The sequence below is a fragment of the Pelmatolapia mariae genome, linkage group LG16_19, assembly GCF_036321145.2.
Source record: "Pelmatolapia mariae isolate MD_Pm_ZW linkage group LG16_19, Pm_UMD_F_2, whole genome shotgun sequence".
NCBI classification, from domain to species: domain Eukaryota; kingdom Metazoa; phylum Chordata; class Actinopteri; order Cichliformes; family Cichlidae; genus Pelmatolapia; species Pelmatolapia mariae.
In genome coordinates, this window is record NC_086241.1 from 51,072,787 (window position 1) to 51,090,946 (window position 18,160).

Sequence of the window (18,160 nt, forward strand, 5' to 3'; positions counted from 1 at the left end):
AGTATGATACGTTGCTAGGCCTATGAATTATGATATATAAATTAATTAAATGCATAAAAAAAATTTTTTTTATTATTTGCTATGCAAATAAAGACTTTAAGTTAAGTGATTTTACTCTTGGGGAGCTCTTATCCACAAATGGAAAGTGGTTAGAGTAATACATGGCTACAATTAAAGAGAATAGAATGTGTGTGTGTGTAAAACTAGAAGAATTTAATAATTTAAACTACATGATAAAGAACAAATATAAGTTAAAATACACAAACATATCAATTACATTTTACATTCATAAAATTCTTCATAAAGAAATTAATTATCAGTTACTTTTCTGAAGTCATATCACGCTGGTTATCATTTTTTTAGTCTTAAATTTAATTGACATTTTTAGATTGAATTATATTGAATATTATATATGTATAGTTCTTCGTTTATCCATTTATTATTATTTACTTTTTTTTACATGCTCAACCTTTGGTGAGTAATAAAAGTATCATATTTATTTGTATTTTCATGTTAAATAATAAAATATATTTAAAAAAAACTTACAGAATGCAACGTTTTCAAACTTTTAAATAAAGTTTTTATTCATAAAAACAAAACTCCAGAGATGAGCGGCAGTGACGTACTTGTTGTGAAAGTACGTCACACGGTTTGAGCCAAAGGCGGCGGTGGTGAGAAATTTAAAATTTGCGGGCTAGCTCGTTAGCTGCTAGCTAACGCCTCGGATCTACAATCAGGTAACTTCAGCTCGAGAACCATGGCTTCGTATTTTCATTTATTACAACAGACAAAACCGCAGTTTGAATCTCCGGCCAAAGTTTTTGCTAAGCTCAAATCCAAGGTGCAAAAGGAAGCGATGTGCGCAAAAGACGACAACGGTCCGCCGAACAACGCTCGAGAGGAGCACAGAGTTAATTTAAAGTCGCCCAGGAAGCAGCAGCAGAGGATCTGGGTGACCGAGGAGTTCGATGAGAATCAGAGGTTCGGCAGCGAAGCCCAGCCTTTGATTCTCTCGCCCATTAAGAGTCCACAGAAAACCTCCCTGTATTCGTATTCAGACTTTATCCGCAAGCCTTTGGAGGAAACGCTTCCAGTGGTTGAAATGGGACTTGGATGCACAAGAAGGGAGAGACGTTTCCTGGAGTCGACAGCCGTATCTCACCCTCTCTTTCTGACTAATCATATCCACAAAGAACCTCCTCAGGTTAGAGACTCGGATCGGTTCATCGTGTCCAGCAGGACTCCATTGAAGGTTCAACCTGTCGAAAGTGACTGCAAGAGCATTGCTTCTGATGAAGAATGCGCTCCTCTCCACAAACCCCTGTCTACAGCCAGTGCCTTTTCCCCCATGGTGAAGAGGCTGAGGAAGAGAAAATGGGAGCAGCAGGAGTTTAACAAAGTCAACACCAACAGCGCTGAGGAGGTGAGAAATGAACTCACATGTCAGCCTCGGCAGAGGAAAGCCCCTGCTCTCAGCGAGGAGAACACCCACAGCACCTGGATGAACATCAGAGGATGCTCCACTGACCAACCAGAGAGGATCCCCGAAGACATGTTTACACCAAGAAAATCCGTGGCAGAGAGACGTGAGACATTTTTTCCTGCATTTCCCCACCTTACATCAGAATATAGAGGTGTATAGAAATCACCTGGTAGACGCCTACAATAGAATAATAATAAAATATTTCTTCTGTTTTGAAACAGGCTGTGGTGTTGTTTTGGAAAAAATTCCTATAATGTCTCCAGCTAAGATGTTTGCTTATATGAAGGAGAGAGAAAGCAAAAGGGAACTGCGGGGAGTTCATGACGCTATCAATACCACGAGGGACATCTTTAATGCAGGTGAGTGTGCCATGGTGTTAAAAAAGCAGCACATCCGGTTTAAGCAGTTTCTATAGATATAGTTTGAGTTTTCCCAGGTCACTGTGCACAACACACCTTTGCTTATGGCACAATATCTTTCCCATAGGTAACTCCCTTAAGTCAGGAGACAGCCCTCTCTCCACACCTCACAGTGTTGGTGAGAGGGACAACAGTGTGTTTACAAATACCTCAGAAAGTGATGTTCCTGTAAGCCGGCGCATATCAGAGTCAGCTGACTGCCAGTCAGACACCGACCCCTCCGCTGACGCTCTGACCTCGGCTGCATCAGCGAAGCCCGTTTTGCTCGAAGACCCGCTCGTGCTCAATTCTCCGAAGATCTTGATTCCGAAGAGACAGGAAGCTGTGTTCAAGTGCAAAAAGTGGCCTAAGCAAGCAACATTCCCCAGCGTGAGTAAAACAAATGCCTCTTAATGAAATATAAGTGAACAAAAGTGTCGGTTGAGCCTGAAAACTCCAGCTGTTTGAAGAAAAACAGTTTAGATTACTGATACATTTTAAGAGCAAATTGAAAAAGTAGGTCAGCGGCAGTTTGCATTTCCCTATACGAGTTTTCTCTGGTTCATCATTGTCCCCTTGTTTCCCTCCTTTGGCAGGAGAGTGTGATTTATCTCAAAAAGTGGTTCCTGAGGAAGAACAGCAAGGGCCTCTTTGTTGATGGAATCCACGGGTAAGTGTTGTTTGATGTAATTTTGAACTTTGTGAATGAGGAGAATGACATGATGTCAGGTTGCTTTTCTCATTTGATAGACATTTAGACATTAGACTTAGACATTTTTTTGGTTTCATCCAAAAGATTTTTATGAGGTTCACAGTTAACTGCTGGTCTTTTCCTCCCAGGGAAGACAACATACCATGGAACAGTAACGTCATCATGCACAGGGTTTCTAATTCTATGATAAAGACCGTCTCCGGCAGGGTTTACATCCTGGTTGGGAAGATGAACTTGAAAGTTGAATCCGGTAAGCCAACTTGAACCTTTTTCCAATTGGGAAAAGAAATTAAAAATGGATAAAAGGATGAAGCAAAGCTGTATAGAGAGTCCTATGCATGGTATTACATGGATTTACTCTTTCTTTTTTTCCCAGAGTTTCCCAGGTGGTTTTTGAAAAAGTTTGAAAGGGGTTTTCCTCCTAACTGGAAGGCGCTTTATGACAAGATGCTGACAGAGTCGAGAGAGTAAGAACACTAATTACACACCCCTGCTCTTGCAGTCAATAGATTGTGTTTGTTTTTGCAGGGAGATTGTGACTAAATTAATTTTTTTTTTTGTATAATTTGTCTAGATTGATTGTTGTACACCTTTGGGCTTGGTTAAGACCTAAATTTTGTTTTCCTGTAGCAACCAAGGCAGAGGAAGACAGAAGAAAAGTGAAAGTAGTGGTATCAAATTGAAGCAAAAATTGGAGGCCTCCCTCATCAACAGTTCTTTGAAGCAGCAAACTTCCTTTATAACACGTGAGTACAAGATACAAACCTGGTGACGTTTTTTGTTTTTTTTAAGTGGATTTTGGGGCATGAATAAATTGTTGTTGTTTTTGTTTTTACAATAAAGTAATTTTACTTTCTCTGTTAATTCTCTCTAGCTGAATCCTGCCCTCCCATCGGTGCCTCCTCCTCTAGCATGAAAGTGTCTCGAAGTGGTCGAGTAATCAAACCACCTCTGGAGTACTGGAAAGGAGGACGCGTCATTCTGGATGCATTCATGAACGTTACCATCCATGAATGTTATAATACCTCCATCTGCAACTCTGTAAGCACTTAAAGTTGGTCCTGTGTGTGTTACAATTAAGGGTGAGTTACTTCCAACTGTGTTCATTTTGATATTCCACAGGAGGTCAATACAACATTGTCTACAGGGATGTCGCAGGAGCCCGTCTGTGTGTTCTTGCCCTGCAGTGAAGGTAAAGACGCTCTTGGAGCTTTAGTCATAGCAGTGTGAGATTTTAAAGTACATGTTGCATGAAACTGTGTTCTCTGATCCTAGGTGAAAAGGAGGCATCAGTACTACTGAGGAATGTCAAGGCTCCTCTTCACAGACGGAACAGAGTCAAGGCTAAACCAGACGGGAATCACTCTGATTTTCTCGAACCTGCTGCAGAGCTACTTAGGAGCCCTGAGGAGGGGGCAGGAAGAATAACAAGGTCTGGTCAAAAGTGTCCTGCTAAAGAAAGAGAACTACATGTGGACACTGTCCTAAAACACCACAGTGATAATGAAAAGTCTTCAGCACAGAGGTCACAAAAACAGTCACAGGGCAGCTGTAGGGCTTCAGCAAGTTTATCTAAAAGTAAACAGGCTGTCATAAATTCCCCAGAAACTCCTTCAGTTAAAATATTACAGCAGCTGTCATCAGGTGATGAGTTATCTATTAAGAGGAAGAAGCGAGGACACAGTAAAGACAGCAGGAACACTCACAGGGAGTCAAAGTCGAGCCACAGCTCTGCAGCAAACAACTCACCAGGATCTGAAGAGCAAAAACAGAACAGAGAGTATTCAGCACAGAAGTCCCAAAAATATGGGTCACATGCCACTCGCAGGCCTGCAAAAAGAGTAAATACAAGAAAACAGATCACAAATCCCCTAGAATCTCCCCCAGTGAATGATGAAACATCCCAGAATCTGTCATCGGACAATGAGTTACCCATGAGGAGACGGAGGGGAAGGAAAGGAGCGGACAGTAAAAGCAGTAGAAATGCTCATAGCAGGCCTCAGCCAAAACATGGTTCCTCATCCACCAAGTCAGAGGATTCAGATAACTTGATGAGGCACAAACCAAAACACAAGTCAAGCAAATGCACCAGAGCACCAGCACCCACAAAGACTTTGGCTGCGCCCACGCAATCCAGCAAGAAACACAATACGAACGAGGGCAACATACCGCCGGAGCACGATGAGGATAAGTGGACAGAGGCAGAGCTGATGAGACTACAAGAGTGAGTTTTGTATCCTCAGTAAAGCCTTGTTGCTCTCTTGTGGTTATAATTGTGTTTTTCTATGTTCTGTTTGCCAGGGCTGTGTCCTACTATCCTAAGCACATGGCAAATTACTGGGCAAAGGTAGCACGGATGGTGGGAACCCGTTCTGCAGAAGAGTGCCACAGCCAGCACACATCCCAGGGAGCATCGCACACTCCTGCTAAGAAAGCCATGAAACCCAAACAGAAAAAGATGGAGCCGCCCAAAGCTCCAGGTATGAAGAGCCACTTCTGGGATGTCAACTGTGCAAGCTAGTTAATTTGTGTACCATTTTAAAGGAGGTGTTTTATCAATAGCTTTGAGGGACATTTTTCCAGCATTGAAAAGTATTACTTCACTATTCACTACTTTGTGTCCCATTTTACTCTTTAAGTAAAATGGGACAATTTTAGGCCTACAGCCAAAAGGTACTTTCATTATTGATCTACTGCTTTCTCTTAAATACAGTGTAGAGCTTGTGTTGTTACACAGATTTGAATAAAATATACAAGAATTTAGCACCCTTAACCTTACATAGCCTTAGCCAGTGATGCCTACGTTTGCCTGTGTTTGGTTACAGATCATCCTGTGATATCAGCCCGAGTGGGAACCTTGAAGAGAAAACAGCAAGTGCGTCAGTTTTTGGAGACTATGCCCAGAGACAATGTTGATGACGTTTTCAGCTCTGAATACATGCAGAACAAGCGCTTTGAGGTTTGTCTCCCTTTAACAGGTTTTTTATGAGTAGTCGTTACACTAAACAACAACTAACCATTCCTCTTGACCATGCCTCGACATGCAGCTCCCTTCCTTGTGTTCCGAGGACGAGGAAGACTTGGCAGTGTCGGACCTGGAACCCTTGACCCCTATGTCGGCACGTTTCCCAGAAGTAAAGACTCCTCAGTGTCTGCATATCACTCCAGGCATGATGGGTTCTCCAAACAGGTGGGCGAACGTCTGTTCTAACCTGAAATGAGATGAGTGAAGGAAAACAGCATTTTCACTTAATTTTTGCCTCGATTTTAAAGGGACAATGACGATAAGTACGTGTATCAACTGCAGAAGAGGATTAAAAAAAATCAGTTTAACGCCTGCAAGCTCCCACCTCCTTCAAAGGTACTTCTTTCCTAACAGATTGGGCGTAATTTGTGACATTTTTCTTCATGGAAGTTTGTTTCACACAACACTGTATTTCTTTTGACTTTCAGAGCTTCACGCCCACACCATCAGTTAAAAGAACAATGAGAAGATGTGGCAACACGGGTAAGTGTCCTCAAGAATTAGGTAACAGTTGTACAAAAGGAATATATAGATAAAAGGAAAAGAGTTCATAAATTTGCAGGTAGAGTTTTGTTTTTTTGTCTTTGACCACCTGTTTTATTTATTTTTTCCCCTCTTTTGCACTAGAAAACGATACATTCGTGGTTTGGGAGATGTTCCCTGGAAACAATGAGGCGCTGTCTGAAAGTGAAGAAGAGGAGGAGGATTTCTACTTCTCAGATAACGACTGATCAAAGCCAGAAATGAAATGTCATGTTATTCATTTTATTTTTAAATCTGAAATTCTTCAAATGAGTCAAAATTAGCAAAGGTGGGATCCCCCCACCTTGAGACATGAACAGCAAAACATCTGTTGCCAGTCTTCCTCACCACTTCAATGTACATAACTTCCAATGTTGTAACGTATAAACATTTTTGTGTTGAGACAATGTGGTCTACATTTAATAGTTGCAAATGTAAAATCAGTTTTAATAGAGAATAAAAAAGAACTGCTGTTGTCTTGCAGTACATCCTTGTAAATATAGTGTAAATATAGTTTTTGTGTATGTGCATTTTTTTTTTTTTTATATACCAAAGGGTTACTTATAATAAACCTTTTTTCCCCCCATTCTTAATTATGGTTTATTGTTTATTGTTTTATGCTTTAGTTGCACAGAGATAGTTGGTTTTGATGTGCTCAAGTAGTCTTCAGGATTAGTTCTACAGGCTTCCTGAAGGAAATTCAACACTTTCTTTTGGCTGCCTTTTATTCTGTTCTTTGTCAAGATGATTTCACACTGCTTCAGTAATACTTCCACATGGTACTGTCCACATTCATAATTTTGACAAGATCCTTAACACCACTGATTAAAATTCAGTTCAGTACAGTTTTATTTATATAGCATTAAATCACAACAACAGTTGTCTCTGTGTGCTTTATACTGTAAGGTAAAGACCCTACAGTAATACAGAAAAACTCCCAACAATCAGATCCCAATGAGCAAGCACTTGATGACAGTGGGAAGGAAAAACTTCCTTTTAACAGGAAGAAACCTCAAGCAGAACGAGGGTCAGTCATCTGTCGCGACTGATTGGAAGTAATGAAACAGGACAAAAAGACACTGTGGAAGAGAGCCAAAGAGTTATTAATAACTAATATTTAAATGAGACTGGTGTATAAACACATAGTGAGTCAAGAAGAAAAAGTGCATCATGGGGAACCCCCAGCAACCTAAGCCTATTGTAGTGTAACTAAGGGAGGGGTCACCTGATTCAGTCCCAACTATATGCTTTGTCAAAAAGTAATGTTTTATGCCTAATCTTAAAAGTAGAGAGGGTGTCTGTCTCCCAAATCTGAGAGCTGGTTCCACAGGAGAGGGGCCTGAAGCTGAATGCTCTGCTTCCTATTCTACTTTTAAATCTAGGAATGAAAAGTAGAGCAAAGTACTCTATTCAGGTGATACAGTATTTTAGGTCTGTAAGGTAAGAAGGTGCTTGATTCTTTAAGAATTTTCATTTTCATTGTACAGATACTGTACCACAAGATTTCTCTTCTGTACATACTGATGATGATGAGCCAGAAATGTCAAAACTGGATTCATCCCTCCATAAGATCAGTCCAGTTCTTGAATAATAGAAAAGACCTATCCCAGTCCTCCTTTTCTTGCTGTTTCCTGTGGCTATTCACTGAAGCCACATTTGTGATGAGGCTTCAGTGAATAGCAGATGCATTTCTCAGGTCTTTGCTGGATTTTTCCTTTTTCTGAAGGATATGACTTTCACTAACTGCTTTTCCTGCTGTGGATCTTTTTTTAGGCCTGCCGTTTCTTATCCACTTTCAATTTTTTCCTCAATTGTTTTGCACACCATGACAAGATATGCTAAGTTAAGTTTTTGGCTAACAGTTCTTTAGGAATCACCTTGTTGGTGCAAAATACTATTTAATGCTGCAAAACAGTGTTGTCTTTCACATTTTTCAAGGTTCAACCAAAGAAATGGGAAGAAACCATGTGCCTATTGTGACAGGCTGCTAGTAACAAAGTGCCAAAAGAAACCATTTAAAATTGGTTCTTTGCTGTTGACCTGTCTGTTATGTGTAGACACAACACTGGTTCAGCAATTGAGTTAAGTGCCTGTTTTATCTTTGAATGATTCATAAGTCAGTGTTAAGTGGTTTAACAAACAAAGAAAGCATTCCTCTGAAAAAGGCCAGGTACAAGGACTGGGTACTTGGAAGCAAAATATTGAGATATGAGAGCTGACTCCAGGCTTTTGCACAGTACTGTACCACAATAGAAATATACCAGACTTACAATTAGGGTTGCCAACTCCCTGAAAAATAAATAAGGGACACCTTGTGGCCAGGGCCGGGCGACCCAGTTGTCTTCACCCTTCCCAGTGTGGTGAATTTTGTAGCTCTTTTTTTTGTGTGTGAAATTGTTTTTTTAACCATTTGATTTGAATTTGATAGTAGATGCATATTCTTTGTGATATGAACACATGGGAAACAAATGATCATTTAGCCATTTATTTTTAGCTCAAAATGACAATATTAACACAATAAAACAGGTCTCTTTCTTAAACAGAAGCCTGTCATGCTTAACTTTTGAGAATATAAGTAAATCTTTCTTTAAAAGAACTCTGTCCTGCTTAACTTAAAATTATATAAATTAATAGAAAACAATAGAACGAAAAACATTCTTGTAACAGTGCACATATAGTGCTTTTAGTACAACTGGCTTCAGTTGAGGTATTATTTCAGCTTTTGCTCCCGTTTGTAAACCCGCTTGTTCCCATGATTACGCATCATATCTCATCATCATTATTCATCTATGTATTACTTTTATGTATTAGTCATCTATTTGTTGTAATCATTTATCCTTGCAGTTGTTTATTACACAAAATAAATGATATTATCACACTTCTGGCCACATAGGGCTGATATTCACTGCTCATGCCCATATTAACCTTAACCAGAGGGTTTAAAAAACAAACAAACAAACCAGTGTTTACATACCATATCTGCTTCTGCCGTGGCCTGGTGGACAAAAAATTGGTTAAGGGTTCCCCGAGCTTTCACGCCCCTCATGTTCTTCATGTGCCCACCATTAGAAGCATGGAAAAAGTGCGCCGGCACACAGTGCAGTGCGCTTTATAGGTGTTATAGTGCACTTTTCCAGCCAGGTGTTTTCCTTTTCCCATTCCTCCCAGTACTTTTGCAGCCTTTTTTTTCTTTGCTGGAACAAACATTGCTGGTCTAATGCTGGGCTTACACTGTGCGATTTTTGGCCCATTTTGAGCCGATTTTTGAGTCGTGCGATCGTTTTGGTGATCGGCCCGATTTTGGCTTTCATCGTGCGTCGTGCATCGTGTAGTATACGTGGGGTACGTGCTCACGCGCAAACACGTAAACATCGGTGAAAAAGACGGAGCAGCACGGCTGTGCAGCGTGTGATCTGGACACAAGCGATGGAGGCACAACTTGTAGAACTTTGGAAAGCTCATCCGAGCTCATGCGACTGAATAAATCGCACAGTGTTTGCCCAGTTTGTTTCCTGTTGGCCATGCTTCTTGTTGTGGTCATCTGTTGTCTTCCGGTATTTTCTCCGCAAGCGACCTTTCCTCGACCAATGAGATAAGCGGTAATCTGAATTGTCATACTCGAATTGTCATAAGTGTCAGCTCATTGGTCACAGAGCAGGAGAGGGGCTGGGAATTATGTTTTCAAACAAAGCGTTAATTCCATTAACATTTATAGACTACTTTTGATTCTCACTGTATTACGGGACAAAGTGCGTCCCTTATTAGCTCAATACGAGACGTGTACTTTCGTTTCTAAATACGGGACGATTCCGTTTTTTAAGGGACGGTTGGCAACCCTACTTACAGTACAAACTTAGTAAATATATGTGTATTATTCAATTTAGTCTTTCCACACTGGTATGTGTTATTATAGTTAGGTTTTTTAAGTTTGCAATATTATTTTAGTTATTTTCTACCGTCTAGTTATTTTAAGTTAGCTAGCTTTTTTTTGTTTTTGTTCTTTTGCTTTTAGTTGGGGAGACAATTTTCCTTTCATTCCAAGTCCACAGTGGTGAAGGAGAAGTGTGAGGAGAAGTGTGAGTGGACAGAAATATCCAAACCATAGCAGGAAATTTACAAAACTTGCCTCCAAACCAGCAAAAGTGAAGCTGTGACACAGATTTGAACCCAGTTTACTTTTTCTATTTAAATACTGTTAAGGAGCAGCGTTTACGTGCAGTAAAAAAACAAAACAAACATAAATAAATCAAAAATAAAAGTTAGCAGAACACACGACATTACAAACGTGTTAAAGGATCGGTGCTGGTGGTGGTGGGGGGAGGAGGAGGGAGGAGGCAGCGGTTGCTGATCACGTGAAAAAAAAAAAGTCACATGACTAGTGCGCATACACTAACCTGGTCGCTTGAGTTTGGAAAGCTGGAACAGGAGAGGACACCATGAACAAACTGTGAGTGCTTTAGATAACTTCAGAGCTTATTTTCATAAATAATGAAGAAAAGAGTGCGATATCGTGAACTGTTTAAACGTAGCTAACCCACGTTTTTTTAAGTCACTGGTGACCTATAGCTGCTGCTAATGTAGCAGGTTAAAGTGGCCGTGGGACGTTAAAGCTGTAATAAACTAAACAGCGCTTTTCTGTAATAGATGTAGCATTAGCATAACACTATGTGTGCATGAAGGTAGGAAGAAATGCGTATGATTTTAATTTTACCCTCTTACCTGAATCACATTGAGACGTGATGCATCAAGACATCTTTTGTTACCGACCAGAAATAACACTAGCTGCTTCCAAGTGTAATTGTATTTTTGACAAAACTTCCGGGTTTGTTTTGGGTGTATCTGATTTTTAATGCTTTGATTTCTCCTTTCTTCCAGCAGACTGGTCTTCTCCTTGCCCTTTTTATTCAGTTCGGTGGTCTGGAGTGGATATCTGGAGTCAGACCAGGATGTCTTGTGAGCAAACATACAATTTTAAATCTGTTATGATATGTATTATTTACTTTAAGTTACATCTGGATTTCTGCTAGCTATAGACTGTAAAGTGAGGTATAATTCATATGTAATTAATTACTGGGTGCTGTGTTTATTAATAAGTCTGTTATACCAGGTCTCCCAGCCATTTAAATGTTTGCCATTAATTTCTGACTGTTAAAATACATTTTCAAAATTTTTATTCCTCTTTACACAGGATACCACAGGAGTGGGCTCATGTGGATCGGGTTGGTCCCACAGAAGAGCTCGAACTGACCTTTGCCCTAAAGCAGCAGAATGTTCACCTGCTGGAGGAAAAGCTCAGGCTGGTGTCAGACCCTGACTCAGTTCAGTATGGTAAGGATCGATCCGATAACTGCAACCTTTACATTTTAAAAACAGAAAGAAATACTCCTTTAAATGTTAACCTGTGCTCGTTTGCACTCCAGGTAAGCATCTCAGTCTGGAGGAAGTAGCCTCCCTCGTGCGTCCCTCTGACCTGACCGAAAAGGTGGTGCATCGCTGGCTGCAGAGTCATGGGATTACAAACTGCTTAACTGTTCGCACTCAGGACTTTTTGCAGTGCACCATGACTGCAGAGTAAGCATATTTCTTTGGCAGCATTTGTTCTGCTTACTCAACTCACTTGCTCATGACACAGTTAAAGCGCAAAGTCACTTCTTCAACACGAGTTCTGTAGCAGTGTAAATCTCGCACTAATGCTTGTATCTTGTGATATAGTTCCTCTTTATGCGGTTTTGGGTTAAAAAAAAAACCCAGACATTGACCTGGAGTAAAATGAAATTCATAAATCAAGGCTGAGACAAGGAGTAGATTTCACTTACTAGAAGTTCCAGTTTATCTGTTTTACATTGTTTCCTTTTTAAAACACACATAAATGGACTTGCATGTGTTTGCATGGTAATGACAGTAAATGATAGTTGTACTGAATTCTTTTGTTTGCTTTTTTCCCTCAGGACTGCAGAGCAGTTACTTCCAGGAAGCAGATTTCACCGTTATATGAGAGATGGACATTATTTAGTGAGGTCTTCAGCTCCATACTCGGTTCCCGATGACGTTCATCATCACCTTGACTTTGGTGAGCTCCATTTCAAAAGCTGCTAATTATTATGTTGGGTTTTTTAGACCTAGGTCATAAAGTTCTATGATTGCTTGCAAAAAAAATACACCTACTCACATTTTGCTGCAAGAACTCCAGCTTGGATTCTTCTTTTTTTTAGATCGCTTCTTTGTCCCGTTCAGTCCACTTGAATAGATGTCACTACTGCCCACTGGATCCTCAATAACCTTTTCATTACATTTTTTTTTTTTTACCAGGAATTGTATTTTGGGGAAGAGGATAATGTCACATAGGGCCTAAATTTTCGGGTGGTTTGTCATTGTGGCCAAGAAAACTCCAGTGTGGCACCAAATATTCTCCCTCACAAGCTTCAGGGTGTTACAGTAGAACCCAAGTTTGACCCTGACCCGTGTGTGTGTGTTTACATGTATTCACCGCTTCTGCAGTGTTAATGACCTGTTAAAGTCCTACAAATCACACTTTTAATCATCATATAGTGCTTTATTCTAACCACCTTAAGTACAGCCAGAATTGAAATCAGGAACCTTGCTGGTGTAAGGTGACACCGCTAACCACTGCACTGTTCACTTTTTCCTTAGAAACTCTTGCTTGGTGTGTGGGTCCCGGTGCTTAGCCACAGGGTAATTTTTTACACAGAAGTTGTGGGTTTCTCTCGGATATTTCTGGTGAAATCGTAAATACCCACGTGGAAGTGGTCAGAATGGCACTTCAGTGACTAATCAAAAAAGGAATAAATAGAAACTACACTAAAAGTGGGCTGGGGATGCAGGTGAGGAGATATATTTGGGTTCAAAGACTTCATCATTTTTTATGACAAAGTCTTTGAACTTTATGAGAGCATCTCATATGATTAGGTTTGGATCTGCATTGACACTGCCGCCCCCGTGACCCTGAAGTACATAAGTGGTTAAGAAAGTGGATGTGGGATTGAATTTTTTTTTTAATGTGTGTATGCTTCTGCAGTTGGAGGACTTCACCGTCTTCCTCCTAAGGGACTGGATCTCAGCAAGAAGCAGACGTCTAAGGCAGGGTTTCACCTCGGGGTGACTCCTGCCGTTTTAAGGACTCGCTACAATCTAACATCAGCTGATGTGGGATCAGTTCAGAACAACAGCCAAGCTGTAGCTCAAGTATGATACACTCACCTTTTATTTAAGGGATGAAAGGTTAAATGTTGCAACTACCCATATAACCTTCAGCTCCAAGTCTTTAATCTGACTATAACGTGGTGTAATTTTTCACTTTAGCTAGCTGCTTTCTCTTTTAGTTTTTGGAGCAGTATTACCATCCCGCCGACTTGGCTGAGTTCATGGCCATGTTCGGTGGTGGCTTCCAGCATCGGTCTGAGGTGGATCGAGTTGTAGGAACCCAGGGGGGAGGAAAAGCTGGTATAGAGGCCAGTCTGGATGTAGAGTACATCATGAGCACAGGGGCAAACATCTCCACTTGGGTCTTCACCAATCCAGGTATGAGAAAGAGAGACTTCAGACTTTGTCTTTCTATTTTTAGATTATTCAAAACAAAATCATGATATAGAAATGATAACCCCTTTAGCAAAGAGGTCAGAGCTTGAAGTTAAAAGCAAGAAAAAAAACAACCTCCACACAGAGTAACGTTTTTTTTTTCCCTTTAAATTGTTCTGCTGTGCCTCCAGGTCGCCATGAGTCCCAGGAGCCTTTCCTCCAGTGGATGATTTTGCTCAGCAACATGACTGACCTGCCCTGGGTTCACACTATCAGCTATGGAGATGATGAAGACAGTCTGTCTGCAGCCTACATGACGCGCATCAACACAGAGTTCATGAAAGCCGGCGTCAGAGGAATCTCATTGCTCTTTGCTTCTGGTCAGTAATAACAGTAACATTTGTAACAGTAACATGTGTGTGACATGTTGTGATGCTTTTTGTGGTTTTCGTCACATTGGTTAAAAATGAGACTTGACTTGAATAACTGGGGAATTCTTTAGAGGCCCAAGAAAAACCTGATCGTGTAAAGAAAATAAGAGGCTTTGTCTCCTTGGCAATATGTCACCTGACTGTAAAGTCACTCTCATTGTCAGATCATTATGTCACTTGAAACATGAATACAGCACCATTGTTTCATACTGAACCCCTGATGGCACAGTGTGTGTACGCAATACCTTTTTGTTCTGCTTGCTTTTTATCACGGCTCCAAAGCAACAGTCAATAGGCTGCCAGTCATTAGTAAGATTTGCTGCACGATCACCTGTCACCTCACTTATAATCACCCTGATCTTGTGTCGTGTTCAGGTGACAGTGGTGCTGGATGCAGACATCTGGGCAAAGAAAACACCTTCAGGCCCAGTTTCCCTGCCTCAAGGTAAAACATCAACTCCAGTTTTGTGAAACTAAAGCAGCGTGTAATTATTTGCAACAGATAGTTTATTATATAAAAAAAATTATATTTAAAGAGCTTCTTGTTTCCAGCCCATATGTGACTACAGTAGGAGGCACATCCTTCAAGAACCCCTATAAGGTCACGTATGAAGTCACAGACTCCATCAGTGGTGGAGGCTTCAGCAACATCTTTAAGATGCCCGACTACCAGGTAATATCATCAAATCATCAGCCTTTAGTGAGAGATTCATTTATGAGCCATCTCCGTTCATTTGTTTATCCAGTGATCATCGTGTTTTTTTTTCAAAAGTCAGTGTAAACAGTGCTATCTGTGCTCTGTGTGTGTTCCCACAGACCACTGCGGTGAATAGCTATCTAAAGACTGTAGCGACATCTCTCCCTCCTAAGTCATACTTCAATACCAGCGGAAGGGCTTACCCAGACATGGCTGCCCTATCTGATAATTACTGGGTGGTCAGCAACAGAGTGCCTGTCCCGTGGGTGTCGGGGACCTCGGTCAGTATCATTTGTAGCAAATAGAGAATTGACAATGTAGCAGAGGAGGAAAAAAGAAACGGAAGAACCATAAAATTAGCCTAATGGGCAAACTGACAGACTAAACAAAGCTGGTGCCTTTTTTCCTCTATGGGCTCCTAAAATGTTGCAGGTTTAGTTTTTTTGGACAGATAAGTTTATTTCCAACAAAGTACACTTGATGTGTATGGACATTCATCGAAGCAACATAACAAATATATTAGACATCTGTATATAAATAACACAGATTCTGTGGTTGAAATGGAGTTGGTCCCGTCTAATGAATAATATAAATATTCATCTGACTTTCAAATCACCAGCCAATGGCCCATATAGAGTAAGACAAGTGCATGCATACCTACACACTGATATGCATACAACAAAAATTCACAATCATACATCTGTACACACATTTATCTATACCATACATACCTGTACCTGTAGTTTCCAGAACAGACTGTGCAGTTAGGATGGATCTGAGCAGGCAAACTCAATAGCTACAGGGGATTTGCTTTAAAATGAGTGAAGGTCTAAAAGGTTGATGCTTCATTCCCCCATGTTGCACTCTTCAGCTTCCTTTACATTTGGTACAAAAATGTACACATCAATGGAGGTTTATTTCAGTTAAAGAAATGTTTGAGTTTACAGAGTGTAGCCACCCCCATTCACCACCGCAGTCGGCACTTACCTTAAATCACTCGCTTTGAATGTCTGCTTCTTGTGGCTCATTGCATCTCACATGCATTGCTTACCCATCCAGGCATCGACCCCTGTAGTCGGAGGTATGCTTTCCCTCATCAATGATCAACGTTTCATGAAGGGCCTGCCTGCCCTGGGCTTCCTCAACCCCCGACTCTATAAGCTGAATGGAAAGGCCTTATTTGATGTAAGTGCAGCTAATTATACTATTACTGTAGATAAGTACTTGAAGTAATTATTGGAGGACTCTTGTTGTTACCAAACTATTGAAGAATGCTCCACTTGTATAGATTACATAACATAGATACTGTGACGCTTTAACCGAAAAACAAGCTTTGTTTACGCTGCTACTGCTATGACGGTTATTCACGAAGGCATTTTTTTAAAACAAGAAACCAAATATCCATGGTCGAGGTCTGGTTCCTAAATGGCGTTCACTTTTGTCTCAAGGTAACTGAAGGTTGCCACTATGGCTGTCTGGACGAGCAGGTTCAAGGGCAGGGTTTCTGTGCCGCACCTTCGTGGGATCCTGTTACCGGCTGGGGTACGCCAAACTATCCCGCCCTGCTGGCTGTCCTCCTGAGTGATTAGCTGCAAATAACCCACCAGCGCCTGCTCTGAGAGTAGACGCCAGACACACAATGCCAAAGGCAAAAGGGTCGAATAGCTATACTCTAGGTTGCCTCTTTTGGTTTTATTCAGGTATACGTTTGAAGTTGAAGGATTATTGAACTCCTAAAGATTTTTGTTTGCTGAATCATTTAAGGAAAATTGCATCGCCTCTCATTTAAAGGCTTCAAACTGTTCAAGTATGTTTGTCAGGGATAATTATAGTGGTAGTTTTTTAATACTGCACTACAGCTGCCATTTTCTGCTGTTCACTGCATTTATAACTGACCCAGATTTGAGATATTCTTGGCTTTACATCCATCCCTCTAGATACACAGTGAGGACGTACAGTCAGCTATGCAAAAAGATTAAATAACTTTATTGAAAAGGTGGAAATATATACTGTAATCACTTCTTATGCACAGCTTGTTTTAAAATAAGTGCTGTTGATTGTTAATGATTGTGAGCTGGATTAATATCTGATCTGTACAGGGAACGAGACTTCCAAACTACTCGGCAGGGATAAACTAGGTACAAGTCATCGTGTTGTTTGAGATTTTTAAAACACCGCTCATGTATGTGCACTAAAAAGGGGAACATATTTTGTGGTGTGCTGATTAAGAGGACCTTTGAAATCTTGATTTGCTGCTGTGAAATGACAAGATGTGTTGTAATATGTGGATTTGAAGTGATTCAGCAATTCTACCCACCAGCATTGTTGTACTTGTTGTGAAAGCACTGCCTTTGCTATTTTTGTGGACTGATTAAAACCAGATTATGTACAACAAAATGTCAGATGGGTGTTCAGTATTATCCTCGATGTTTGAAAGATGATGGTTGCAGTTGGGGCGATCGTGGCTCAAAAGTTGGGAGTTCGCCTTGTAATCGGAAGGTTGCCGGTTCGAGCCCCGGCTTGGACAGTCTCGGTCGTTGTGTCCTTGGGCAAGACACTTCACCCGTTGCCTACTGGTGGTGGCCAGAGGGCCCGGTGGCGCCAGTGTTCGGCAGCCTCGCCTCTGTCAGTGCGCCCCAGGGTGGCTGTGGCTACATGTAGCTTGCCATCACCAGTGTGTGAATGTGTGCGTGAATGGGTGGATGACTGGATGTGTAAAGCGCTTTGGGGTCCTTAGGGACTAGTAAAGCGCTATACAAATACAGGCCATTTACCATTTTTACCATTTGCAGTTTGGAAATGTGAGCTTATTAGAGCTTCCTTTGGCTGTCACAATGGGTTGCCACAGGAGCCGGAGGTACATATTTGACTTTTACAACGATCAGTCTTTGTGGCACAACCCTCTCAGGGATTTTTGTCTCCCCCCAGTCTCAATCATCATTTACCTGTGGGTGAATTCGTCAATCGACACACTCTGAAGCTAACATTTTACTTTATTATTAATCAAGAATAATCTGCAAATTATGCATTGAAAATAAGTGTAAATAGATACATGTAATAGATGTAGGTTATGACTAAAGACCTTATACAAACTAGTTAAAGTTGAAAATTGTGCCCTGTCATTTCCAATGCAAATGTCAACACGGCCTCTGGCCTCTACTGTTTTCAGTATCCTGGCACGCGAAGAAAAACAAGCCGACAAACTAATTTTTACAGATGACCCTTTGTAACCGCTAAAGTTCAAGCTGTAAGATGACATAAAACTACCATTTGTGTGTACGCACTATGGAAAAGGATTAAACAAAAAGAAGTTCCACTTATTTATTTTCTATTTGAATGAAAGAGGAAACCCATGT

At 40.8% G+C, this 18,160-nt stretch overlaps 2 protein-coding genes across 3 annotated transcripts; both read left to right on the top strand.

The window, feature by feature from the left end:
- Positions 1–605: 605 nt before the first annotated feature.
- Positions 606–6,733, top strand: mis18bp1 (MIS18 binding protein 1). Its single transcript, XM_063497091.1, has 16 exons — positions 606–1,586; positions 1,705–1,842; positions 1,970–2,271; positions 2,478–2,551; positions 2,722–2,843; positions 2,970–3,060; positions 3,224–3,339; positions 3,468–3,634; positions 3,716–3,785; positions 3,869–4,817; positions 4,895–5,073; positions 5,419–5,552; positions 5,641–5,783; positions 5,867–5,954; positions 6,047–6,101; positions 6,246–6,733. The coding sequence occupies exons 1-16, from the start codon at positions 758–760 to the stop codon at positions 6,347–6,349; spliced, it is 3,561 nt and encodes a 1,186-aa protein (XP_063353161.1). The 5' UTR covers positions 606–757; the 3' UTR covers positions 6,350–6,733.
- A 3,778-nt stretch (positions 6,734–10,511) lies between these two features.
- tpp1 (tripeptidyl peptidase I) lies at positions 10,512–17,214 on the top strand. Of its 2 annotated transcripts, none has more exons than XM_063498151.1 (13): positions 10,512–10,587; positions 11,019–11,093; positions 11,329–11,468; positions 11,561–11,711; positions 12,089–12,210; positions 13,177–13,343; positions 13,481–13,679; positions 13,868–14,056; positions 14,483–14,552; positions 14,660–14,780; positions 14,924–15,085; positions 15,864–15,989; positions 16,253–17,214. In XM_063498151.1, the coding sequence occupies exons 1-13, from the start codon at positions 10,577–10,579 to the stop codon at positions 16,391–16,393; spliced, it is 1,674 nt and encodes a 557-aa protein (XP_063354221.1). In that variant the 5' UTR covers positions 10,512–10,576; the 3' UTR covers positions 16,394–17,214. The 2 variants fall into 2 exon arrangements, with proteins under 2 accessions (XP_063354221.1, XP_063354220.1); XM_063498150.1 differs by having other exon boundaries at positions 10,518–10,587; positions 11,016–11,093.
- The last annotated feature ends 946 nt before the right edge of the window (positions 17,215–18,160 follow it).

Coding starts and splice junctions, on each gene's coding strand:
- mis18bp1 (XM_063497091.1), top strand. CDS start 758: ATGGCTTCGTATTTTCATTTATTACAACAGACAAAACCGCAGTTTGAA. Junction 2,272..2,477: donor AGCAAGCAACATTCCCCAGC/GTGAGTAAAACA, acceptor CTCCTTTGGCAG/GAGAGTGTGATTTATCTCAA. Junction 2,552..2,721: donor TTTGTTGATGGAATCCACGG/GTAAGTGTTGTT, acceptor TTTTCCTCCCAG/GGAAGACAACATACCATGGA.
- tpp1 (XM_063498150.1), top strand. Junction 11,469..11,560: donor CCCTGACTCAGTTCAGTATG/GTAAGGATCGAT, acceptor TTTGCACTCCAG/GTAAGCATCTCAGTCTGGAG. Junction 11,712..12,088: donor CAGTGCACCATGACTGCAGA/GTAAGCATATTT, acceptor TTTTTCCCTCAG/GACTGCAGAGCAGTTACTTC.